At 36.4% G+C, this 26,713-nt stretch overlaps 1 protein-coding gene across 5 annotated transcripts in view; it reads right to left on the bottom strand.

The window, feature by feature from the left end:
• frya (furry homolog a (Drosophila)) overlaps positions 1–26,713 on the bottom strand; it is an 86,080-nt gene that overhangs the window by 6,683 nt on the left and 52,684 nt on the right. For 3 of the 5 annotated variants that reach the window (XM_030151900.1, XM_030151898.1, XM_030151901.1), the window contains exons 29-54: positions 26,162–26,316; positions 24,654–24,753; positions 23,003–23,174; positions 22,345–22,601; positions 19,846–19,992; positions 18,322–18,490; positions 18,130–18,220; positions 17,963–18,045; positions 15,895–16,045; positions 14,518–14,621; positions 13,472–13,657; positions 12,678–12,879; positions 11,723–11,844; positions 11,452–11,639; positions 10,785–10,879; positions 9,848–10,428; positions 9,650–9,747; positions 8,475–8,645; positions 8,235–8,375; positions 6,707–6,886; positions 5,790–5,954; positions 5,518–5,592; positions 4,627–4,797; positions 4,425–4,433; positions 2,100–2,300; positions 661–804 (exon numbers count right to left, since the gene is read on the bottom strand). In XM_030151900.1, coding sequence (XP_030007760.1) covers positions 661–804; positions 2,100–2,300; positions 4,425–4,433; positions 4,627–4,797; positions 5,518–5,592; positions 5,790–5,954; positions 6,707–6,886; positions 8,235–8,375; positions 8,475–8,645; positions 9,650–9,747; positions 9,848–10,428; positions 10,785–10,879; positions 11,452–11,639; positions 11,723–11,844; positions 12,678–12,879; positions 13,472–13,657; positions 14,518–14,621; positions 15,895–16,045; positions 17,963–18,045; positions 18,130–18,220; positions 18,322–18,490; positions 19,846–19,992; positions 22,345–22,601; positions 23,003–23,174; positions 24,654–24,753; positions 26,162–26,316 — 4,158 coding nt within the window. The remainder of the gene's footprint in view (positions 1–660; positions 805–2,099; positions 2,301–4,424; positions 4,434–4,626; positions 4,798–5,517; positions 5,593–5,789; positions 5,955–6,706; positions 6,887–8,234; positions 8,376–8,474; positions 8,646–9,649; positions 9,748–9,847; positions 10,429–10,784; positions 10,880–11,451; positions 11,640–11,722; positions 11,845–12,677; positions 12,880–13,471; positions 13,658–14,517; positions 14,622–15,894; positions 16,046–17,962; positions 18,046–18,129; positions 18,221–18,321; positions 18,491–19,845; positions 19,993–22,344; positions 22,602–23,002; positions 23,175–24,653; positions 24,754–26,161; positions 26,317–26,713) is intronic. The other 2 variants (XM_030151899.1, XM_030151902.1) reach the window with 1 other exon arrangement.

Here is a 26,713-nt window from a genome sequence, read left to right as displayed (position 1 = left end):
ACAATTCTGGAGGTAAAATTTTAACTAACCTTGCCATGGGACCCTACGGACACTCCTTGTGGTGTTCTCTTTTATTTGGTAAATTCAGTGTGCATGAATTGCCAATTAAATATATTAAAGAGATTTGAATTTGGCCACCATTGTAGCACTGCACACTTGTTTTGGTACAGGCAATGTGTAAACCTTTTCTGACCTCCCACATGCCAAGAGTTTTTAGTTGTTGCTTTAAGTCACCCCACAGAAGCAATCGGTATACACATTGCCTTCAACAGACAGACAGAGAAAGGAAAAGACTCCTTCTATTGCTGACTAGGAACCCCTTACCATAGACAATTTTTGTCACAATTAAAGAAAAGCACAAGCTAGCCCATATCCCAAGCATTATGAATAGCCTCCTTGCAGGTTTTAGTTGATACTCCTACAGTAAAGCATGCAAATGTATTGAAATGTATAGAAAAGACCCCATCATGCGCTACTCTAAATGAAGCAAAGTCATACCACCGTGAAATAATACTTAAGACATACTCAACATATAGCATTCAAGACAAGTCATGCAACAGAAAAGCTCTACTTGGCAAAGTTAGTGAAGAACTCTAGTATAGAACTGCGATAGGAATTAGTATTTCCCAGTATCTCAGACACTCTGAAGCCCTTATTCACCCGCTGCTTCGAGTCTTCAGGCACTTGGACCTCGAAACTTGGCTTTTTGGTGTTCAGGGGAGTGGACTCAGCTGAAGTTGTATCAAAAAATGCAGCTGGGGAGTCCGTGCTATTGATCTCTGCTGTTGGAGAGATGTTGACGATCTGCAAAGAGGTAAAGGCAGATTGATTTTCTAGAAATAGTCCGGATGCTTTACAAACTGACAGAAATTATGAGAATCCTTAACGCTGCAAAACACACAAATTAACCCATGAAGACCCAAACAGCCACTGGTGACCCAAACCATCTACTGATCTAAACTTTTTAATACCTGTTGATCCACTGATCCTATCAATACATGTAAATAACTGGTGTAAAATACAGTTTGTCATCTTTTCAAGATCATCAGATTTGACCCATTTGGACGTTCAGAGGCTCAGTAGTGAACGTGGAAATACCATCATCTTCTACAACATTGATTCACTAGTAAAACCCATGGAGTTGGATAAATGTCACGTGGATGGAGACACTGGGTTTCTGTTCCGTTAATTATATATTTGCTGAAAAAGTAAATTTTTCTTAAGTTTTCTCTGTTTTTGATATAATAACCCTCAAATGTCATCTCATCATGATGATTAAAGTACATGATCAGTAAATTAAATATTGTAAATACTGTAAAATATTGTAAATATTGTAAATTAAATATTATATATAGGAAAATACCCGAATTTCATTGAAAAAAATGCAAAATATGAAGGATAGTATTATGATATATGGTGATAAATCACTTAAGTAAGGTTATAAATGGACAAAAATTAATTTGGAAACTTGAACAAAAGTCACAGTGGGTCTTTATGGATTAAACTGCTTCTAAAATTAGAATAGAATAGAATAGAATAGAATAGAATAGAATAGAATAGAATAGAATAGAATAGAATAGAATAGAATAAATCTTTGTTGTCATTGATACAGGAACAATGAAAATCAGTTTAGCTGCTCTGTTTCTAGCAGCAAAAAAACACTTATAGTGCAAAGAGACAATAAAAAAATCACACAAAATTATACTCAAAATATATCCTGAAAAGTACTGGCAATATACAAAAAAACTCTATAAGAAAGCCAAGTCTATACTACAGATAAAAGAAACATATACAACATAGGGATATATACAGGCAGTGTAGGATATTTACAAGGTAAATAAAAATAAGGTGCATTCTATGGTGTGACACTGGAAGAATAGCAAACAAATAAGGAGCAAATAAGAGTAGGGTGGCAGCTGTGCAGATACATGCTACAGATAGACTCCTTATAAAACACAAACAGTAGATTCTTGTAAAGACAACCTTGGCACAATTGAATGTCTTTATAAGATAGTATAAAGATATTGACAAGGAGCATTTTTTTCCAGTGGTTGTCAACCATAGTGGGTTTGTGTTTGGATAAAATAGGTAGAACTTACAAGCTGTGAGTGGGACAGTATCTGGCTAGCAGTGAGGGAATCCTCCTCAGATGAATCGTCGGAGTCCTCGTGGATGATCTTGCTGAGGCTGGGCATGCTACTGGACAGCTGGCTCTCCTCCAGAGGCTGCATGTCACTCTGGTCCAGACTATCCATGGAACGTCTGCGTACTCCCCAGTTAAAGTTGTCCATAGTCTCTCCCTGCAACAGAAAAACAACGATCAGTTACCAGATACCAAGAAAGACAGCAGAGTCTCTTCTCTAACCCAGACACATGCTTAAATATTAAATACACACATTATATGCACACATACGCACAACCATGCAGTGCTGGTTTAAGATTTAACCTGATGATCAACAAATACTGGACCTGAAAAATCGTGAGTTTTTAATAGGATACGCTGAATTACCCTTGACGTTGGTGAAATGGACTAGAAAATTGGGAATTGAAAAATTGATACACATTTTGTTCCCTTTGGTCAGGCTTTTCGTGAAATTTCACCTGAACGGTCAAGTTAAACAACATTAAACTGAACAATGCTACCTGTGATGATTTGATAATTAACACTGAAAGAAATTAAAAGCTTTGATTTTAGCTCAGACGAGCCATTAAAATAATTAAGCGTCCTTTAAAACTAAAACAAATAATATTTCGGGCTGAAAATGGATGTGAACATAATTAAATAGACACCGATTCTATGATGAACTTAGAGAAACGGGGATGATTAAAAAGTAGATGTTGTTTATCTTTCAAAGGGGTAAAAATGTAAATTAAAACCACGATGTGTTTTGCATCATTTTGTCAGGTATATATTTACCTATGTTTTGTTTATTTTGTACTTCCTAGATATGTAGTTTTGCACTTGGTTTTGTATTCATTTTGTATTATTTTTGGATGTATTTTATTTGGTTTGTCTGACTTTATACAGTATGACTTCATAGCTTGTTATGTTTCGCTAACCATTAAGGCTATTATTATTTAGAAGGGGGCAGGAAATATAAGATTTTCTTCATCCTGCTCCTTTTCGAGCATGGGTGTGCAAATGTTTGTTCACCTGATAATTATTGAATGTCTGCTGATGAAATGCACAACTATGAATGAAATAAATGAAATTAAAAATGAAAAAAAAATGTGGAGAACAAGTAGAAAAGTGAAGTTTGACCACATTATATGTTCTTTGTACATTAATCTTTATTTTCTATATATGATAAGCAAACTATTCATGAAACTGTTGGGGGAAAGATTGCTTTTGTTTCAGGATTGCTTTAATGTAATAAGCTACAGTATGATTTACAGTAACTTAGGCCTTTTCAGTCAATATTGTCTTGTGTTTCTGTGTAATTTCATCGCTTGTTGTTGATGACTGTTTGTATTGATTCCAGAAAAATTTCAATAGAGACTGAAAATTAACTGAACTGAACTAAACTGTAAAACTTGACAGACAATTTAAGTTAAAACTGAAATATGAGCATGCACCGGAAGAGATAATGACAACATTTCAACTAAGGTCTGTATTTGTAAGACGTCACTGTAGTTTTTAAACCTAGAGACTACATGCAAACACAGTTTATACGATGTATGAACAATACACATGATGAACAATAAATGTAATCATTCAATATCATTGCTTGGGAACGTGTGTTACATGATGCTGTGTAAAAGCTTCATAGTTCTCTTTAGAAAATACAGAAACAGAAGATTATATTTGTCACTTTTAAGTCCATGATACTACAAAAGACTGCTTGCGACACAAAGATGTATGACAGACTCAGTATCGTGTAAATCCTGGTTTCACTGTGACAAACAAAGAAGCTGAACCTGAAAATCCTCTTTGTTCCTGCGTCTCTAGATGGAGCTAAAATCCCATTTATGAAGTTGAAAGGCTGGAAACTAAAAAGAGATTGTTTTTTGTTGTAATTTCAGAAGGCCATTGAGTTGAAAGCTTTGGAAGGGCAAAATAATGACAGTGAAATAACACGAACCTTTAATTAACCTCTAAAAGTGATTTTCAATGTGTGTGAATGTGTGTGTGAATGTCAGCTGCTATGATGCAACAGTGTTGGAAATAAATATTTGTTCAATTTAAGCCACTGGTTTGTTGTTTTAAAAGAATTACTAGATTGTGTCTTCATGCAAATGTGCTCAACTCAGCAAGTTTTTGATACTTAAAATATAATCAGTCTGACAACATCTTTTAACATTTTAGAAATTATGTACATTGTCGTCTGATTTGTATATTAATGCATGCACACACATGTGCATTCTCTAATTACCATATTACTAAGCAAACACAGCAAGTAGAAATGCAACATGACTAAACTTACCTGTAGCTCCTAGATAGCACACAAAGAAAAAGCAGAAGAAAGACAGCCCATTACACAGAGCAGGCAGACCAAACATGTTGCATCTGAATGTTAAAGTCACTTATGTGTTTCCACTGCTGCTGTTTTTGTCTTACAGTTGGATCAATAATGTTTTTTTTTCCTTTTACCTTCAATATAAAAGAAGATGACAACATGGACTCACCTCTCCATCTTCAAGCTCCACATCCAGGAAGTCAAAGTCTCTAAACACTCTGAACTGCTGCTCTGAGGTGTTGTCGTCGGTGTTTTCTGGTTCCCGGGTCCCGTCATCAGAGGACACCAGGCTCGGCTGGTGTTCCATGAGGTCAAGTTCCCCACAGCTGGAGAAAATAACCTATAAAAGTGAAGCAAAACACAGTTAAGTGTGATACTGAAGACTAGTCAGAGACTGTCGAAGTTCAATGCATTGCTCAAAGGAGTGATATTTTGCTTTTTTAAATGGAATTATGCATTTTAAAACATTTTCCTGTGGCCTACATAAACTATAAATGCTATGCTTGGGTCTGAATTCTTCTTTAATTCAACTCCACAGGTCCATTTTCAACCCTATTTCTGAGTAATGACACCAGAAAGGTCGTTTTGAGTGCTGGCCCTTTAAATGAGCCACTTTACATCCCACCCCCTCCAGGTTGTTGGCTGCTTTCTCTCCAGTTCAGCCACTTGTGTTCGTTAATACAACTAACAACTGAACATTTTAGGTAATCGGCTCAAAGTTTGGACATATTTTCAGTTTTTACTACAACCGCTGCTGCTGATAAACAATTATGGTGTACTCAGAGAAATGTTCGTCGGAAGTCTTGACCTTATATGTGCAAATATCGTGATGTAGCTAGTTATAAAACGTAACAAATTAAGAAGGAATTAAAACAGGTTGTAGAAATCCGCTTGATTTTTGCTAAAATTAATCTAATGATAGCTTTGCAGGATCTGGAGGGTTTAAATTCAAACTTTTTGAACTATTAGAGTTCCCAAATACACAAATAAATGTACCAAAAACCAATAAAAGTGGATTTAGCAAAATATGACCCCTTTAAACATGTGTATTATATCTTACTGAAGGATTTTTTGTGAGCCCCACTTCTTGTCCACACAGAGATAACACATTCACAAGCTTCTCTCGTGTTCTTTTCTATAGAGGGAAAAGACAGAATACAAAGATGATGCTCAAATATCAGCCACATTAGGATGTAACGTGAAGTGCATGATCATTTTAATTAGTTCAGTGTATGTCAGATAAAATCAAACATCAAACATGCAGAATATTATGCTATAACAACAAGAAATATGTCACTGCAGTGTCAAACTGGGATGGAAACCCCTGCTTACTTGTGAGGACTGAGGCCTTTTCCAGCTGACTGGCACCAGGACATTGTTTGACGTAGATCCAGAGGAGGTAGAGGAGGTACTGCGGGTCACTGCTATCGTCCTGCTTTTTCCATCTTGGCCCGGAGAGCCATGAAGGTCATCGTAACGCCGACCAATCACTGGTGTCTAACAGAACAACAGAAACTGCCATGAGTCAGAGAAAGTTTGGAAAAAAGTGAAGCTGGTTCTGCTCTGCTATTCCATTCATGTCAGCGCCTTCTGATGGAACTGAATAATTCCTGGATTTTTTTTTTTTTTTTTTTTTTTTTGATCTGTCATGGCTTTTTTGACCGTGCTCATAGTCTTTTCCACTTTTCCTCATATAAGACAGGAAAAAACATTTTTTTCGTCTTCCACCAGTCCAAAAATAATCAATGTATTTTAAGAAATACTGCTCTTTTATCCAATGTGTCTTTAGTTTAAATATACACCCTGTTCGCCATCCACTAGAACTCACTGATTCACATACAAAGAACAGCGGCAACAGCTGACATCATTTCCTGCCATTCATGAACTACACAAATAGCTCCCTGTTCAGTTCCCACACATACACCACTCTGTATCTCTGGCGTCACTTTCCAGCTCTGCGCTCCTTGGTTAATTATGTTTACCTTCCAAGCTTTCAAGCTAATCTCACGGGCAAAAAAAAAGAAAGAAATATCAGCATTAAGGAAAAGGAAGAAATGTTTCCTTTCCAAAAAGCTTAAAAAGATTCCACGAAACCTCAACATGCACCACACCCTGGAAAACACAGGAAAAAATAAGGGAGAAACATACAAGCATTAAGCTCTCAGCATGGAACGGCACAGAACTTCAACACAAACTACATTCATGCCTGTAATAATGAAAGAAACATAGGTCTGAGAGGTGATTTTTACCTCAGATATGTCAAAGTGGAAGTCCAGTGTTTTCCCAGGCAAGGCCTTGGAGGAGCGGTCCCAGACTCGGCTGACGTCCTCATAGGAGAGGTCACTTTGTGGCATTGAAGGCTGTACTAAACTGGCCGATCGAGAAACCACCAGCTTCAGAATATTCAGCGCTTCCCTCCAGTGGATAGTCTATAATGCAGACATACAGTACACACAGAACATAAAAACAAAACACCCACATGTTTAGTGGGAGACGACCACTAATGTCTTTTTCTGTGTTTAATGTCGGTCTATTTTTGGAGACTGAGGTGTTCTGGCAGATGCTTTACAGTAGGAAGCGAAAGGAAAATAGAGTGAGCATGAGAAAGAGCAGAGGCTAGCCTGCAGCAGTAAGGCAGACTGTTTATAGTTTGGGTGTGTCTACAAATTTACTGCACTGACACAACATAGCTTTTTTCCTTCCTTTTTTCCCTGTGAACACTTACAAAAGGAACAAGGAACACAAGACTCTTACTCAGACCTCAGTGCCTAAAGATTTCCACTGATCGCATAAGATCTACGGTAGGTGATCCAACAGTTTTCACTTTCCAAGCAAACGCCCATCAGTGAAAAGTTACACACAAACATCCAACTGCCCTTAAATATGACTCAGGATTGTGAAATACTTATGACAAATCCATTGATACTGTGCATTAGTAGAGATTTGAGGTATTCATTCTTTATGTGAGCATCTGTTTATTATTACTTCTTGGTTTTACTTGATGACGTTACATTAGTTTTAATTAGAGCTGTCAAAATTAATGCGTTAATGCATCATCATGACTAATCTGATTAAAAATTTTAACGCAATTAATCCATCTGCAGCACAGAATGACTCTGAATGTCTCTGGCCACTCATTTCAGACAGTTTGTCCAAGTAGTTACTGCTGCGCATGTGCAAAATGGAAATATGAGTACAAAAAAACCAAGAAGGAACAGTTGTTTCAAGTTGTTTTGTTGAAACTGTTGAAAGTGTTTAATGAACATGTTAAGTGCATATATGTTCCCCTCTTTCTTGAGTCTGTTTGCTCATGCAAAAAAAATCGCAAAAAATGTGATCAGTATAGATTAAAAAGGAATGATATGTAATCGTGATTAATCGAAATTAATCCACAGCAACCCTGTAATTAATCTGATTAAAAATTTTAATCGTTTGACAGCACTAGTTTTAATGTATATGACAGATATTTTACGGACATTAAAAAATAATTTGAACATTGGAGTTCAGTTAATATTCATTAATTATTGTATATATTTGTGATTTCTGTAAATCTATAAATCATGTCAACCCTTAAAAACCTAGAACTAGTTTTGCGGTGACTCAAAAATGCATTTAACCTATCCTAAGCGATCATCATTTATTTTAATATTATTGTCTGCATTTTACATTTTATTCCTTTTACTAGTCTTTTTTACACTTACATTGGTAATAAAACATCATACCTTTAGCTCCGAAATAATGATAAAACAGGACAGTTTGAGATCAACATCTTTTTACCTGAACAAATTTCTCAATTGTCTTGAGGACCTCCATGTTGAAAGGTTTGGCTTGAATTCCACTCAGGTCCATGTGACTCAGGAGGCTGTAGATGATTTGTAAAAGCGTCTGCTGCATACTAGGGAGCCCTTTCTCCAACAACTGTTAGAACCAAATTCAGATTATTGATTATTTGCAGTTTAATCTAATCAAAACTACACAACACATTTACAGCAGCTCAGTAAATGTACGTGTACACACCTCAGCCATGTATGTGACCAGGTTAAGGGTGATATCTGAGAAGGCTTCGTGAAGGTATCGGCACACAACGTTCACCCAAGAGAAGCAGTCTCGTGTGTAGGAGTGTGTTTTATACAACGTCATGACATGAGCCAGGTTGGAGAGCTTGGTGTTCTTCTCCTCAAGGCATACCTGAAAAACAAAAATTCATGACTCCTTGTACTTATTTATTCCAATGCTTTGATTCCCAACGTTCTGTGATCATTTCTCAATGGGGGCTGCAAAGTTAACAATAATTGGTTCCTAATTTCCATATAAATTCTTGACTTTTAAGACTTTTTAGGACCCCGCAGGAACCCTGTGTTAGGTACCATGAAGAAATGATACTAATGTAAGTAATGATGTTCAAAGGGATAATGTGTATGTTGACAGTCTGTGTCATACGGAGAAAAAGAAAAAGGTCCAATATGTATTTTTTATTATTATTCTAAGAAAAAAGTCAGAATTCTGATGTTTTTCTTAAAATTTTGACTTTTTTCTTAGAATTCTGACTTTTTTCTCAGAACAATAAAAATAATAATAAAAATACATATTGAACCTTTTTTTTTTTTTTTCAGGGGCCCTAATCCTCTTTTGTAGTATCAGCATGTACGTTGTTGTAATGTTCTAAAAGTGATATTTTAATGTTCTAAAACACATGTTCCTTTCACCTTACATGTGTTGTTCTTGATTTTTTCATATTTACTTCTTGGATTTTTACCCTGCGCCCCCAAAGGGGAGGCAAGGGGTATTGTTTTTAGTTCAGCTTGTTTGTGTGCTTGTTAACATTTTAGCAGCAAAACTATTGGTTGAATTCAGACCAAATTGGCTTTATAGATTGCCAGTGACCCAGAATAGATGCCATGACATTTTAGGAAAAGTAGGTCAAAGTTCAAATTTTTTATGAATTTCAAAAATCTTCCCATTTACTTATAATGGGCCAAAATACATGCAAGAGGTGGGGCTTGTTGTACCTGGCACCACTTGTTTCTCTTTTTTTTTTGCCACTTATGGGTAAGGAACCAAATATGGTAACTTCATTGACATGGATTTTCTACATAACAACAAAAAATCGTGAAAAATTTCACAAAAGTAATAAAGTCTTGTTATGTCTTCCAATAACACATTAACACATAAAGGGTAAAATAGAGGCAAACCTGTGCTATTCTTTCAGCAACATCTTGACAGAATGGCGTGGGGCCATCGAAGTTCTGCACGAGATGTGGAAGTAGGCAGAGGACGTTCAAGGGAAAACCTAAAGAGAGAAAAGATTTCAATATTTAACATGAAACCAAACCATTTGAGGACTCGTTCCAGTAAACTGAGAGCCTGTATGTGTTGAGGCCAGTGTGTACCTATGGCTTGTGAAGTATCCACAACAGGCACTCGTGACACAGCAGTGAGTTGGCAGAAGAGTTGGAGTGTGAGGTCAGTGGTGGACAAAGAGGTGAAGCCCTTTAGCAGCAGCTGTTGAAGCCCGCTAAAGCTGCTCCATTTCAGCTGGCTCTGCAGTTTCTCCAGCTTCTCTCTGTTCTCCTGTTTGTCCAGCGACATGTGGCCCAGCAGCTTATTCAGCAGCCTCAAAGACATCTGATACTCAAACTCAAAGTCCGACTCCATCAGTGACACCGCCACCCAGAAGATAGTGGCCAGCAGGTTGCTTGGGTGGTTGATGTTGGTTGGGTCTGTGATGTTATCTTTAGATAATGCTTGGCTGCGGGCTTTGGCTAGTAACATCTGTTGTTCGCAGGCCTGGATACGGTCCAAAGTAGCACTACGAGGCGGGTCGGATGACCTGTCTGTCTCACCAAACTTTTTGGGGACAGATGAGCTCCTCTGGTGTCGAGTCCTGTCTTCTCGTCTAAGGTTGAGCTGCCCTGTGCTTTTTCTGTTGGACACAAGCTTCAGTGTGGTCATGAAATCTGGAGATGAGGCCCTGAAATCACATTAAATGAAAGTCAGTTTAAATTATCACACTTTTTTTTTTTTTACTTCGTTTTTATTAGATTTTTTTGCTTTGGTTACTTTGAGATTCTGCTGAATGAAAAGTGCTTTACAAATGCAATTTATTATCATTATTATTATTAGATTTTTTTTATCAGTACAATACAATGTATACATTTAAATACACTTCAATTACTTTCTTTTCCTTTTTCTCAGCTGTGTGTGTATCAATCCGAGCAAACAAATAATGTACACTTCCAAAAATAAGGATTATCACCCTTTATTTTAATCCAAATCATACTTTTTTTCTTGTTTTTTTTTTTTGTTTTTAGCACAGTAGGTACTAACCTTGTCAAAATCGCCATGAGGTCATTGTTCTTCAGACATTCAGCCAAATTATCCACCACAGATTCAAGTGTTAGTAAGACTTCCATCACATAGCCCTGTGAAAAAAAAGAAATTTGCAGGTTATTCATTAACAAATTTTGGATTCAGAATTGCAGCTGTTTGTTAGCATTTTAATAAGAGTGACACGAGTTGTTGAATTATGTTGCATTCATTGCTAGAAGTAGAGGTTAAACCACCAAAAGTCATCAAAAACAATGGTTATGCAATCAAATACTAACTCCTATGTGTATCAAGTGACTAAAACAGACAGAAAAGAAAACCTGGAATGCCTAAAAGCAGTTTTTGTCAGTACAATGCCATAGCTATTGATGTAAGAATTGAAGTGATTTGGTTATTATCAAGGAAACCATGGAAAATTGATAGATATCGGCTCTGAAATTAAACTCTTACAAGCTATTTTTGCTGTTATCATTATATTTGTTCCAACAAATGTTCCCTTAGTTGTACCAGGCATTAAAATGAACAAGAAACTGAAGAAAACAAGGGTGGTCTAATAATTTTTTCCGCGACTGTATGACAGAAATGGGTTTATATCTTTATGAGATTTGTTGGTTGGTGTGTTGGTAAGATTTCTAAAACAAACACACAAAAAAAAAGACACACAAACCTGTACTTCTTCCCCATGTTCTCCAACTACTTCCACCAGCCTTGACAGCAGGTCAGACACAGCGTGGGCCGAGATGGGTTGACGGAGGGCTCGGAACACTTGGAAGGAACGGCCGGCGTAGTGACGTGATGAACTACACAGCGCCGTCTGCAGAGCCGCGTCACTGATATGCTGCTCCAAGTGGAAATCTAGAAGATACAATCAGAAGCAGAATTTAACTTAAGGACGGAGATAGCTCATTATTAAAGCTGTGTTTGTATTCCAGCTTTACCTGATTTGGACTCTTGGAACACAGACACCACATGTCGTAGAAAGTTTGTCAGCTGCACGGTGCTCTTTGAAATCTGGTTCTTTGGTGAAATGTCTTCATGGCACCACAGCGGTCCATAAGCTCTGTTAAAGAACGAAAGAACATGTGTAAGTAAAGGAAAAGATCAACCTTGGCCTAGTCCAAATCGAGGTGCAATACTATAAAATTATAATGCTTTAATTTAGTCACTGTGGATATTTAACTAACAAATGAGAGTGAACATAATGTAATCAACAAACTTTTCAGTTTTTAGGATGAGAAATGTGTGTGGAGAAGGGGTGGGCTTAAAACGTTTACACTTCCTCCCACTATTTTTAGAAAATGGGAATGAAGTTATATAAGTTGTTATAAATTTTCATGATTTATTTTTTATGTGTTGTTTTTCTAGGCACTAAGGTAGGATTATTTTGTTTATTTTGTTGAATATTTGAAATAAACTGAACTGAAACTGAACTGAACAAATCTGCATTGTGTAACCTTAATCCTCAGTAATGCCTGCTGTTCTTATAATAATGAAATCTATTGTTTAATGACTCTCTTGTACTATGCATACAACACCACTAGGGGGTAATCTACATCAAGCAATACAAGAAGGTACTTTAGTGTATCTAAAGTTTCTTTTAAAGCTTTTTTGTTTAATAAAATGGACTGATTTTTGTGAAAAAAAAAAAAAATAAATAATGTATAATAATAAAACTAAAAAAGCACTCAGGCAGCGTGGACCTCCACCAAGGCAGAACAGTCCCACCCCCCCATCACCACCAAAATTTAATCATTTGTTCCTTGTGCCAGTATCAACATTTCCTGCAATTTTCATCCAAATCCGCCCATAACTTTTTGAGTTATCTTGCACACGGACAGACAGACAAACCAACATCGGCAAAAACATAACCTCCTTGGCAGAGGTAATCAGTACCTTGTGGTTAAAAATTCAATGAGCTTGTTTGTCTTCTCATCCATTTTACTGGAGGTCACCAGCTCCTCCACCTCCTGTGAGATCTCAGGCAGATTACTACTGCTGCCCCCCAGGCTCAGACTGGAGGACGTGGAAGAAGAACTCAGACCAGAGTCCGGCACCGGAGATGCCTGACACTCCCGCAGGAAGTCTAAACCTCCTCCTAAACAAAGTAATTTGTAAAAAGTTGACTATAAATACCAGAAATTGTACATAATAAACACAGCACAGACAGAACAATGAGTAGCACAGTTTCCTCAAGTTTCATAAGCACTTAATTTCCAAACTGAAAAAAATAACATTATGGCTCACACAGTGTTTTTATACTGTACATTACTACTCTGAATACTGCATTCTAAAACCTAAACAGTAAATGGTATTGACAAAACATATAAAGGGTGGAGGAGGCGGGAGCCGAAATGAGCCTATCCGAGTCCGACAGATGGCCCCAATTTGGGCAAGACGATAAAAATAGCACAATGGAATGCTTTAATCAAGACCTTTGATGTCCTCGATATTGCATTTGGCTCAGCGCCTAAATATTTTCTCCTCAGATAAGAAACTTATCTATCCCCTTGAAGGAATGCAAGCCTTTCCATCAAGATGTTAAATGTTACATTAAGCAGAGATAACTGCAATGTGCCAAATGGTTTCTCTTAAGGCAACATTCGGAGTAAAGTGTGAACATATTTGCAGCTGCGAAATGATAAAAAGAATCACAAACTAAAAAGTGTAAATCAAAAGTTTGTCTCTACCTGAGGATAAATTATCAGGTTGAAGGCTTGGTTTGCAGGTCAGGGTCTTCGTGCCATTGAGCTCTCGTGTCTGCAGGAGGACTGAGGCGATGGACTGGAAGTTGTTGTTACAGCATAACGTGATGAGCAAGTGAAGAAGAAGCCGGTTGCTGTGCTCAAACACCTCTGGACGGTAGTGATCCATACCTGAAGAAAATAACTCAGACCAGTCAGAGAAAGTATGTTTCCTGTACACTTCACTACACTCCTTAAATGTTAAAGGTGGAGGTTCTCAGGGGGTCCAAGACCTCTTTCCTACACATCCCCCTGGAAGCTGCAGAACTTTTAGATAACGACAAAAAGAATTAAAAAATAAACAATATATATATATATATATATATATATATATATATATATATATATATATATATATATATATATATATATATATATATATATATATATATATATATATATACATATATATATATATATATTCTTTGCAATTATATATTTTACAACTCACTATGCCCAGTAACATTTATTTACATTGAATACAGACAAATGTTTTGATATTTCCTCTTAGAAGATCAGTGGATATAAGCACAAACATTGTTTCAGATAAGGCCTGGCATTGTGTAGTTTATAAAACTGAAATTACATTTTACATATTTTTTTAAACCATAGCCTATGTTTGCTGTCAATGAATTGCAATTAAGCTGCAGTGCATGATTTATACAGTTGTACAGTAACACACAAACGTCATACACCTGTGTGCGTGGGTCAGGTTTTGATGAATGTTCTGTGTGCATTATGTTGCAGGACATAATTGTTGCATATAAGGGGCCTTACTGTAAACAATCTTAGTCTAGGAGAAGTGTGAAAAGTGTGTATTGTGTGGTTAATTGCCTTGGCTTGCATCCATGAAATCTAGTATATTGCATATTCACTTCAGAGACACTGAGCGTGGGTACACCAGGTGTTTTGCATATTAAGTATAATGCATGTGTTTTAATTAGGTTGTCAGTGTTTTAAAGTGGGTATTTACGATCAGAGTGTGAACTCACCCAAAAACAGAGCATGGAGCAGTAGAGGAAGGTGCATGGCCCAGTCTTCTCTCACACTGTGGTCCACAACCATCTCTGTCATAAAGATGACGGCGATGTTACACCTAAAACAACAAAACCTATCCGTTAAAGACAACTATCCAAAGTGTACTTCATTTACAGTACAGTACTATGTAAAAGTCTCAGGCAATGTTTAACTTTGTTATTTTTGCAGAGTTTAAATGAGCATAAACTAATGATCTTTCCTTCAGATACAACAAGAAAATACAGGAAATATATGCACAGCCTTAAAGACACAAAAACACTGGACTAACTGGGTTCTTAAAGTTAAAGTCACTGTTTATTATGACCCCTGACCCCATGACAAAAAGCAGTACAAACAGTTATAGATATCTGTTGAATGAAATCTGGCATAAAACATCAGAGGATTAATGCAATAAATCTCACATTGTCTGAATAAAAGGGTTAAAGATATGTCAAATGCAAAGGGAGGTCACACTAAATACTAGCTTGTTGGTTTATAGAAGCTTATTTTTCTGAAACATTTATTTTTACAGCTGTATACACTTCATATATATATCCAGATTGGATATTAATTCAGAGACTGACAAATGCATGTGTGGTCAAAAGAACTTTACTAAACCAGCAAACTTAATGTTGGCCTTGGACTTTTGCACAGTACTGTACAGAGTGTATCAAAAAAAAAAAAAAACTATATATTTTGAAATATTACCCTCAATTCCACATTTGATAATTTTTGCAATTTTCTTTTATGGACGTCGGTAGGTAGGGGATTGGTGGATATTTGTCCAAATTTACAGACCCAGGCTTTCATGCATGAGTGAGCAGGGGCCAATTGCGCAATCCAACTTAAAACTGGTTTGTGTGAAGTAGCAGTGGGATTTAAATCCAATCAAAGGTCATGGGAAGGGTCAATGGGCATCCATCTTGTTTTCCACAAAATTGCCAGTTTACATGGTTAACCCTAACCTTAACTTTGCCTGTCCTCAGTGACATTTTCAGGCCTAAACAAGTTGAATTAACTTTGAAAGGCAGGAACAGCTGCTATGGGTAAAGAAATTAAATTGACGTGGTGTCTAAAGTGTTAATGCTGTGACCTGGCAATTTTGTGGAAAACAAGATGGATGCATGAAAACCTGGGTCTGTAAATTTGGACAAACATCCACCAATCCCCTACCTACCGACGTCCATAACAGAAAATTCCAAAAATTATCAAATGCGGAACTGGGGGTAATTTTTCAAAATGTATATTTTTTTGACACACCCTGTATATATGAAAAAGAGGACATGTAGACAGAAGAAAAGTGAATCAGACCGAGTCCATTTTGTATTATTGGATTATCAGTGCAGTCGAACCTGTGCAGTGGTCCCCTCGGAGTGATGGTCTCTGGCAAGTAGTCCACCAGTGGAGCCCAGCATCCTCCATTCAGGGGCATAGGCAGAGGATGGGGCTGGTTGGTTTCACTGACAATCACCAGCCAGTCAGCATACGGTGGTAGAGGTTCACCTGACAATTACAGACATGTTTACCTCTGGGGTGCTGATAAGGGGGGGGGGGGGGGGGGGGGGGACATGACAAATTCATGGGGCCCAGCATTTGTGGGGGGTCCATAGAGCAGTGGATCAACGTTATTCTTGTTAACAAAAACTAACGAAATGACGAAAACTAGCATTGGAAAAAACATTTTCATTAACTGAAATAAATAAAAATAATTATAATTATAAAAATAACTATAATTAAAAGAAAATAACGATACCTAACTGAAACTGTATTGTGTGCTTACAAAGCTAACTAAAACATATCAAAATAAAAATTACGGATAAAATTCCCTTCGTTTTCGTCTTGGTCAGTGTCGGATTGATATGAAATCGATTTATTTCGCTCAAGCAATTTTAGCTGGTGACACCATACTGCACTTCACGGTCCGTCACTTCTCTTCACTTGTCATTTAGAGTCGTCTTCTCATCTCCACTCAACCTGGCAACATGCAGACTAAAGTTGGGAGAAAGCAGCAGAGTCCTGTCTGGGATTTATTTGAATATGACAGCGAGGAAGATAAAAGATATGACAAAACTAAAAGTAATACTGAAACTAAACTAAAACTAAGCATTTAGAAAAAAATGACAACTAATAAAAACTAGCAAACCTGCTCTAAAAACTAATTAAAACTAATTGAATTCAAGAAACAGAAGTCAAAACTAAATAAAACTAAATTGTAATGAAAAATCCAAAACTATTATAACCTTGCAGTGGATACAGGTTAGAAGTTGTGAAAAGGTTGTGTAAGATCCGATGTGTAACGGACGCATAGAAGTCGGGAGTCGGACGTTGAAAGTATGTTAAGTTTCAGTTTCGTTTCACTCTAGTTTAAGTGATGTTATGTACGAACAACCCCTTCCCCTGGGTCCGACAGATTGGAAGATACTGAATTTATGAAGGGTCCACAATGTTTATGCTTTCACAGGGCCCAAAATACAGAGGTGTGCAAAAATATTAGAGCACTTGTCAAATCCTAAGAAACTGGTGGTTTATTTGTTTCCAGAGCCTGAATTTCACTTTTGTGCCATTGCAAAAGGTAAAGGCAAAGGTACTGAGAATATTTCACAAACAACCCCCGCCCCCCCCCGGCAACAATCTAAGGAACCTCTCTAGAATGAGCTTCTGAGAGCATGGAATGACATTGGGGTTGAAACTCAAAAAAATACTGATCTGATTGTTGCCGGGGGGGCCACACTAAATATTAGAGTAAAATGTAAAAAAAAAAAAAAAAAAAAAAAAAAAAAGAAAGAAAGGACTGGACTGATAAATTTGTAGGTGAAATATTCTCAGTACCTTTGCTTTTACCTTTTGCAATGGCAAAAAAAAAAGTGAAATTCAGGCTCTGGGAACAAATAAACCACCAGTTTCTTAAGATATGACAAGTGTTCTAATATTTTTGCACACCACTGTAATTGGTAGCGATGCCCCTGGTTTACCTAAAATACAAATCCTTAGTAAAAGCAGGCTTTTTCAGTGAATTCTCTGCAAATGGTGGATTCATATCAGATGGCAGTATCATATTCAGATACTAAAAACCAGACAGATACATTAATAGATGAATAAAAAGCACAGACAGTTTAGTTTTCCACAAGAGGATTTTCAGATGCTTTTCATTGTGTAATTATTCTGTCCAAGTACATGTAACAAAGCAGTTTTTGGGTCACTGGCAGCGGTAAAGAGGCCTGGACTTGACTACTTTTATTTCAGTGCCAGTTCTCACAGAAGCCTTTTAAGAGCCCCAGGCTACTCTGCACTGCTCATGCATTATCAATGACACCATGCCGGTCACCATCTTAACCCTCCAACCCAGTCTGTGTATTCCACACTCACCAGACCATGAAAACCACATTTTTCATACAGGGACTGGTGCAACAAGACACTCACTCTTATCTTCATCATAAGATCCTCCGGAGCTGTTGCTGTAACGTGATTCTAGACGATTGTGGGCTCGCATTATGTGGCTAAGCCTGAGGAGGAAAAAAAAGACTTCATCACACTAGCTCGTGCTTATACTCTGATGAATGTAAAGAAAAAGCTTCAATGTTTCATACCGCTCCTCATTCTCCTTTGCGGTTTTGGTGTCATCTGTGTCAGGAAAACTATCCTGGCCTGCAACGACGGTATTGCTGCTCGATGTGGTGCCTAGAAATCAGCCAAAACCAAAAGCATATACTTATATTTAACTACAATCCATGAGAGTTAAGCTGTAATATGTTCTGTTTTGGCAGTAGTCTTAGCAGTACCTGAAGCTGCAGTGGAAATTTTACTTGTGGCGGTGAATCGATAGAAAGGAGGACTATCACAGTGCTGCACAACAGGGTTGACTGGATCTGTTTGCTGTAACTCAAATATCAACTCCTCCATTGTCTGCATGGTGTTGTTTCGGCACAAATAGATGACTACTTTCTTGATCTGAATGAAAACATAGTTGCGAAAAGAACAAAGTTAACCCCATAAAGACCCACATAGCAACTGGCGAGCAAAAACATTTACTGATCTAAAATGTTTAATACCTGTTGATCCACTAATCCCGTTAATGCGTGTAAATAATTGATGTAAAATGCAGTTTTTCATCTTTTCATGGTCATCAAATATGACCCATTTGGACGTTCAGAGGCTCTGTAGTTACCATGGAAACACTGTCATCTTCCACAACATTGATTCACCAGTAAAACCCAAGGAGTTGGATCAATGACAATGGATGGAGATACTTAGTTTATCTTCAGTTATTGATATATTTTACTAAAAAAGTCACTTTTTTTGGCCGTTTTTTCTGTTTTGATATAATAACCATCAACTTTAATCTGAGATTTTATGAACACCTACATGATCAGTAAACTAAATACAGAAAAATACCTGATTTCTACTGATAAAATGCGAAATACAGAGAATAATATAATAAATGGTGATAAATCAAGTAAGAAAGGTTAGATATAGAGAAATTTTCACTTGGGAACTGACAGAAAAGTAGCACTAGGCCTTTACGGGTTAATACCTTCAGTCATGTGATCCAGACGTACAATAAACTTTATACATAGAGAATTGATTTAAAAACCCAACATTATTTCAAACTCATACTTTACAGTTTTTATATTGGCATCTATAATATTTCATCAACTGTAAATAGCTGTATAACAGTTGCAAAAGAAAAAAAGTTAACCCATAAAGACCCACACAGCAACTGGCGACCAAAAGCATCTATTGATCTAAACTGTTTAATCCCTGTTGATCCACTAATCCTATCAATACATGTAAACAACTGATGTAAAATGCAGTTTTTCATCTTTTTATGGTCATCAGATATGACCCATTTGGACGTTCAGAGGCTCCGTAGCGAACATGGAAACACCGTCATCTTCTACAGCACTGATTCACAACTAAAACCCATGGTGTATGATAAATGACAGTGGTTGCAGATGCTTGTTTTTGCATTCAGTTACTGATACATTTGCTTAAAAAGTCACTTTTTTCACTTTCATTTGTTTTTTTTTTTTAACATAATAACCCTCAACTTTAACCTGAGCTTCCATTAAAACTTACATGATCTGTAACTTTAATACAGGAAAATACCAGATTTTCACTGAAAAAACACAAAATACAGAGGATAATATTATAATAAATGGGAATAAATAAATTAGGAAAGGTTAAATCTAGAGGAAAATTCATTTGGGAACTGCCACAAAAGTAGTACTGGGTCTTTATGGGTTAAAGAGCAAAGAAATTTGCCCAATATTTTCTTTTGTAAAGGCTGAGACGGTGTGTCTTACATATGGCAGAAGGTTGGTGTCGCTGCTGACTCCACATAGGCTGGTGAGAAACTGTAGAGTGGTTCTCAGATTGTTGGTCCACTTATCATTGCTGACTAAAGCATTCCAGGCATTTTCCATCTCTGGTCCAGGCAAGTCATCTCCATACTGTCCATGGAGTTAAACACATTGCATCATGTAAGCTGCAATACACTGATTTTTAATTGGATACAGTCAGATTTATTAGAAGTTTTGTAAAGACATGGTAATAGTGGAGCAATAGTGTGGTGAAAAAAAAGAGACAATGATTAAGTAATATAATTCTAAAGTAAAAACCACAGCAATAACCGAGTGATAGCATAGTATTAATAATAATAGGTGTATCTGGGTAACATTAAACTGTAATTTGTTTACCAGGATAATAAATGGTCAAATAACAAAGGGAGAAATGTTTAAATAATACAATAGCAATATATTTGTAACTGCCTACATTTCAGTTTCTGGCTACATAATGATTAATTACCTGTTTCTATTTAATTTCCTGGTTATAAGTGTTTCCAGGTAACAGCATTAACCATATTATTTATACAGTATCATCTTGAAATAAAAGGGAATGTATTAAACAAATGGGAGGGCAAATTTCAGCATCATAATTCAGTTATTGTCAATTTTAACTTCTAAGAATATTCATGTGAATATTCATGTGTTATGAAGATATAGAGGATAATATAACATGTAATAGTAGCCTCTAATACTGTGGAAATATTGACCCATATTACCTCTTTATTATAGTTATTTACCCTTTAATGCCACCATGTCTGTAGCATTTTATAATCCAGATGTTGTACTGTACAAGTTACTATGTAGATACCAAAATATTTCTGTACAATTACGATGTAATTTTACCTTCTTAGTGTCTTTAAATGTATTTCTTTTTATCATGCTTTGTGTTTGGTTCCTTAGTTTTCCACAACACGGGTGTAATATAACGCAGATAAATCCACTATACTTTTTTTTTTTTAACTCTGCTTTATTGCTTGTTTTATACTCTCCTGTTTTACTGTTTTACTGTATGGTGTCCTTGAGTGCTAAGAAAGGCGCCTATAAATAAAATTTATTATTATTATTATTATTATTATTATCATTATTATTATTATTATTATTATTATTATTATTATTATTATTATTATTATTATTATTATTATTATTATTACACATGCATACATCCACTGAAATGCCCAATATGAAGCTTTTACACAGTATAATATCTTTATTATTACCACTTTCATTTTCTGGTATGTGTAAAGATATTTTTAAACCTATCAAAAATATCTCCCTTTATGTTTATGCATTTGGCAGACACTTTGGAAAGCGTCTGCCAAATGCATAAACATAAAGGGAGATATTTTTGATAGGTTTATATGTAGTTTGGGGTTTTCATATTATATCCTGCATAGCTTAGTGTCTATTTGTTTATTTTTGGCAGAATGATTGCACAATGGTGATACAACCAATACAAAGGTGCTATGACTAGTTATTCATTTCTATCTGTTTTAATGTGATAGATAGCCGATGAAGGAAACATATTTGGTTATGAACCTGACACTGAAAGTAAGGAAGGGGCAGGACTAGATAAGCCTTTGCTTCTTTCTGTCCCTTCTCAAAGTGTGTTTATGAGTTGATTCATACGTACATTTATGTTAAATTTATTGTATTTTGTTACTTTTTCTTTGATTAATGACCACTGATGGGTGCATATGTAATTGACTTCTTGCTTTTACTGTTTTTTTAGTTTTGTTTTTTTTTACTTCAAAGTTTGAGACAAATAAACTAAACTAAACTAAACTAAACTATTATTATCAATTATTATTATTTTAAACTGGTATATAAGCAGATGGTCTGGTCCCAGTACAAAGATAGAGGGTCCTAATACTTCTGTTACATTAATATTCTGTCTTGTCTGATTTTGTTTGTTTCTTGTTTTTTAGTGTGTTTGTTGATTGTTATGTTTTGTTTGATTGCTGTTGTTGTTGTTTACCTTGTCTTATTGTTTACTTTATTGTGCATTCATTTGTGTTGCCTTCAAGGACTTGTGTATGTATGTATGTACTAATTTATTTATTTACTTTTCTGGTTCGTAATTATGGTTGTGTATGTATGTGTATGTGAGGATGATGAGTGAGATTAATTACTTACAAAAGTTCTAAGGGACTTGACTTTTCATATATTGTGCTGATAGGAAGCTAAAGGATAGACTGTTGTGTGGAGAAGGGGTGGGATTAAGTAAATTATACTTCCTCCCACTCCTTTTTGAATGTGCAAATGAGGTCATGTATATGTATAAGTTTTGTTTTTGTTTTTTAGTTTTCTTCCATGACTTCTTAATACCTGTTTTATTTCTAAGGATTAAGTAAGATTACTTTGTCTTGTTGCATATTCAAAATAAACTAAAATAAAAAAAAATAAACTGTAAACACACTGTAATGTAAACTCCTACAAAGATTTGATAGCAGAACTAACCTTTGCAGTCATGAACATGAGATTATTGAGAACCATGGACGTTGCTTGAAGGGAGCCCCAGCCTGTGCCCTTCAGCTGATGGTTTGAGACGGTACTAGTCGTCCGGGTAGGAGGATCATAATCCGAGATGGACGGTGTGAAAACTGGCAGCAGCAGGCCGCTATCCACCAACTCAATGTTACTGAGCCAGGGGAGGAGGTAGGCCAGCATGATCTGCCTCCCGTTGGAATGGGTGGTGGGGAACCTCTGGCTAACCTCTGGAACGAGCAGAGGAAATGCAACGGGAACATGAAAATAACTTTGTGGGGACTGCGGTGTTCGCATGCTACATTTGAAATCAAACACATACTGTATACTCATTTTCACCATAATTGGCAGTTTAATCCTGAATGGCATATGAATTCAACTTAAACTGGATGAATCCCTTAGTTAAGTCAGGACTTCAGGCTTTCTGTGGTTCGAGGAGTGTCCATAGATTCTGTAAGTGTCTGGTTTGTGGGAGGGGGAGGGTTCTTTGGAAGATGAGCAAGCAGCATTTAGTGGGAAACCAAAAGAAGATGACAAGCCTTTGAGGATATTAAAGCAGGATGAAGTACATGGCTACCCCTACTATGACCGCACATACATATGCAAATACGCATAAGACACAAACAACTACCTGAGAACAGAGGAAGTGTAAGTTCAGGGTACATCCTTGCCAGCTGGCTGGAGAGCTGAGGCAGGGACACGCTGTACAGAGGTGGCAGTGGACCATGAGTGCCATAGAGGATACTGTTTGGCTTCTGCTCTGCAATCCTCTTCGAGTATATGAACAACTTAGCTTCAAGGATCTGTTCCAAAAAGAGGAGGAATGTGTCATTTTTTTTGTTTTTTTTTGTTCAAAGTGTTTTTATTACATATTAAGTCATCCAGAAAAGCATAATACAGTCACTGTTTTTGTTTTTTGGGTTTTTTTTTGTTTTTTTTAAACCCAAACCCATGAACATTCCCACCCTGTTGCACCCTAAAAAAGATAATTGACAATAATAATAAATAAAAAATAAGGAACACAGATATTAGTCACAGACTTGTATTAATAAGACTACTCTGGAATAAGTGAAGGATCTACCTCTTTTATGTGATTCAGAACAGGTTGCCAGGTACTAAAAAACTTATTGGCACATCCATTTACAGAATATCTATTTTTTTTTCCAATGTTAAATGATGTAAAAGATCCAGAAACCAAGATTTAAATGTTGGAGGTTGTTTATCTTTCCATTTCAGTAGTAGTAGAGTTAGAAGGGTGGTGAAGGAAATTAGATTTTTAGATTTTTGATTAAAATGAAAAGAATGTAATGTAATGCCAAATATTGCAATTGTTGCCTCAGGTTCAATATGAGACCCTGTTACATCAGAAAGAAATTTAAATATAGATTGCCAAAAGTTTTTCAATTTTGAACAAAACCAGAATATACAACACAGTGTGGCCGGCTCAACTTCACAACAATCACAGGTAGGATTCAATGTGTCAAGGAATGTGTCATTTAGACTGAATTCACTACATGAAATTACACAGAAACACAAAAATAACTGCCTGTGTTTCCATTTGTTCTTGTTTTCCTTATTTCATGGAGGAGACAGAGGAATAAATTGGTCTCCTCATCACAACATGCTGTACAAGACATGTTTTGTGTTTTGTCAGAACATCTGGGAAGATGCAGCAAACGGCTGCTGTTTATTTGTCATATGATTAAAATATTTACTACATCAGAATTTATTCCAAAAAAGTGTTTCCTTTCCCTTTATGCACATTTACCTCTTCAGTGAAAAATGGCAAAAAAAAAAAAAAAAATCACCTCAAACAAGCATAATTCTGGAAGTTTTACTGTTTCCATAAACATTTTCCACAACAAAATGTCAAAATGCATTAAATACAGTGACGGAAATAATGATTAGACCATCAAAAGTCATCAAAAACAATGGTTATGGATCAAGTACTAACTCCTCTGTGTATCATGTGACTAAAACAGACAGAAAAGAAAACATGGAATGCCTAAAAGCACTGTTTTTGTCAGTACAATGCCATAGATATTGATGTAAGAACTGAAGTGATTTTGGTTATTATCAAGAAAACAAAAATGGATAGATATTAGCTCTTTAATTAAACTGTTACGAGCTATTTTTGTTATCATTGTATTTGTCCAACCAAATGTACCTTTAGTTGTACCAGGCATTAAAATGAACAAGATACTGAAGAAAATAAGGGGTGGTCCAATAATTTTTTCAGTGACTGTATGTTCACAAAAATGCACATATAGACTGTTTCTCACCTGCATCAGCTGCATCGAAATCTCATAGATTTCTCTGTTGGTGTCTGATGCTTTAAAGAGCACCAGATTTAGCAGCGTCACGATGTCACTCGGGTAGTTTCTGCAAGCAAAAAAAAAGGAAAGAAAAACAGAATGAGTATGAAGTAATGGCTCTGTTTTAAGACTTCTACTGAGGGCTCGTAAAGCTTTTGCTAATGTTTTTTGAGATAAAGCAACAGGGTAAGGCCAATCTCAGATGAATAGTGAGCCCTTTAAGAGGATTAGCTGAGGTGACGCTTTGAAGGCTAAGCTAATTTGCCAGGGGCTTCCTCAATTGGGCAAAGTATCTGCAGGATCTGGACTCTAGGGTTTGGGATCTTACCAAATTAGGAAAACGGTTATTAATCTCAAAAAATGAACAGAAGACAGAACAATACAAATTCCATTAAAAAAAGACCCATGAAGAAAACTAGCCTGGGAACCAGAGATCATGTTTTATTTACTCTGGAAATAACATCTGGCCTTGCTACTGCTCAAACAGATTTCCATCTGACCAAACTCACAGCCAGCCAATCACAACCATTTATGTGATACAGAGTGGATTTGACATGATGGTTAACAGAGCGCCATTGTGGCCCTTTTGTAAACAACTAAGATGAGTTTTGAAGGACGATATACTTTCTATAAAAGAACAAACATCGAATATTAAAAAAAATACATGTTTCCATACTCCAGATAAGATATAGTAAGTGTTTCATTGCTCTAATTGGTTTAGGTCTGTTTCTTAACATTTGGGAATTGATGTAGATAACATACAGTTGTGGAAAAAATTATTAGACCACCATTGGTTTCTTCAATTTCTTGTTCATTTTAATGCCTGGTACAACTAAGAGTGAGGAACTAAGGAAACAGTATTGATAATATTGAAAGATGTCTTACGATTTGTATCAGACAGCTATTGTTTGGTGAATGAGTATAAATGAATAGCACTTCCTTGGGCTGTTGTATATGTCCCGTTTGTGTGTGTGTGGGTGTGAATGGTGTACGATTAATGTAAATAATTAAAATTGTAATGTAATGTAGAGGAAACCCCAGGAAGAATAGCAACTGATGTTTCTGTTGCTAATGGGGATCTTAATAAATGAAATGAAAACTAATGGTACATTTGTTTGGACAAATATAATGATAACAACAAAAATAGCTCATAAAAGTTTAATTACAGAGCTGATATCTAGAAATTTTCTATGTTTTCTTGATATTAACCAAAATCACTTCAGTTCTTACATCAATATCTATGGCATTGTGCTGACAAAAACAGTGCTTTTAGGCATTCCATGTTTTCTTTTCTGCCTGTTTTAGTCACATGATACACACAGGAGTTAGTACTTGATTGCATAACCATTGTTTTTGATGACTTTTGATGGTCTAATCATTTTTTCCACAACTGTAGCTGTCTACAATAACAGCTCTGTCCAACTAACCTCACTTAATAGAAAGGTTAATGGAAAGATTGAGATTTTTTTTTTTACCTGCTGCCACAAACTGTTGCAATGGCCTTGAAGCAGCCTGAGGCCAGCTGGTAGGAGCCTGTGTAGCAGCGATCCACAGCCCAGTTGAAAAGGTTGACCTGGTCAGCATTGAGCTCCAGGAGTAGGATGACTACTTCACAGCCAAGCTGGTGGACCTAAGCCAGGAGGAGAGACCGAAATAGACTGTTTTGAGTTTCTATGTTTTTTAAGGTTAACTTTTTGTAGCATTTAAATGATTCAGGGATTCAGAGTAGAAATAATCCAGGAGCCCTACGTCTATCATACAAAAGAAGGTGATATATTACATTTTCCTGGCGACCTGCCCAGTTCAAACTATTCTTCAGGAAGTGAAATGAAAACATGAAGGCTCAAAGTCAATTTGCCAAAGAACAAAGTGCAAAGCAGTCACGCAGGTGCTTTATCTTACTTGACAGTAAACAATATCAGTCAAAATTATTTGAAACAAAACTCTCCTTCACTCTCCGCCAGCAAACCCAGAAAATAATGGTGAGTAGTTGGCATGGGCCAGTCCTGGGAGTGTCGGTTAGGCTT

Source organism: Sphaeramia orbicularis, chromosome 13 (genome assembly GCF_902148855.1).
Source record: "Sphaeramia orbicularis chromosome 13, fSphaOr1.1, whole genome shotgun sequence".
In the NCBI taxonomy this organism is placed as follows: Eukaryota; Metazoa; Chordata; class Actinopteri; order Kurtiformes; family Apogonidae; genus Sphaeramia; species Sphaeramia orbicularis.
The sequence above is the reverse complement of the archived record's forward strand: the minus strand, read 5'-3'. Positions and strand labels throughout refer to the sequence as shown.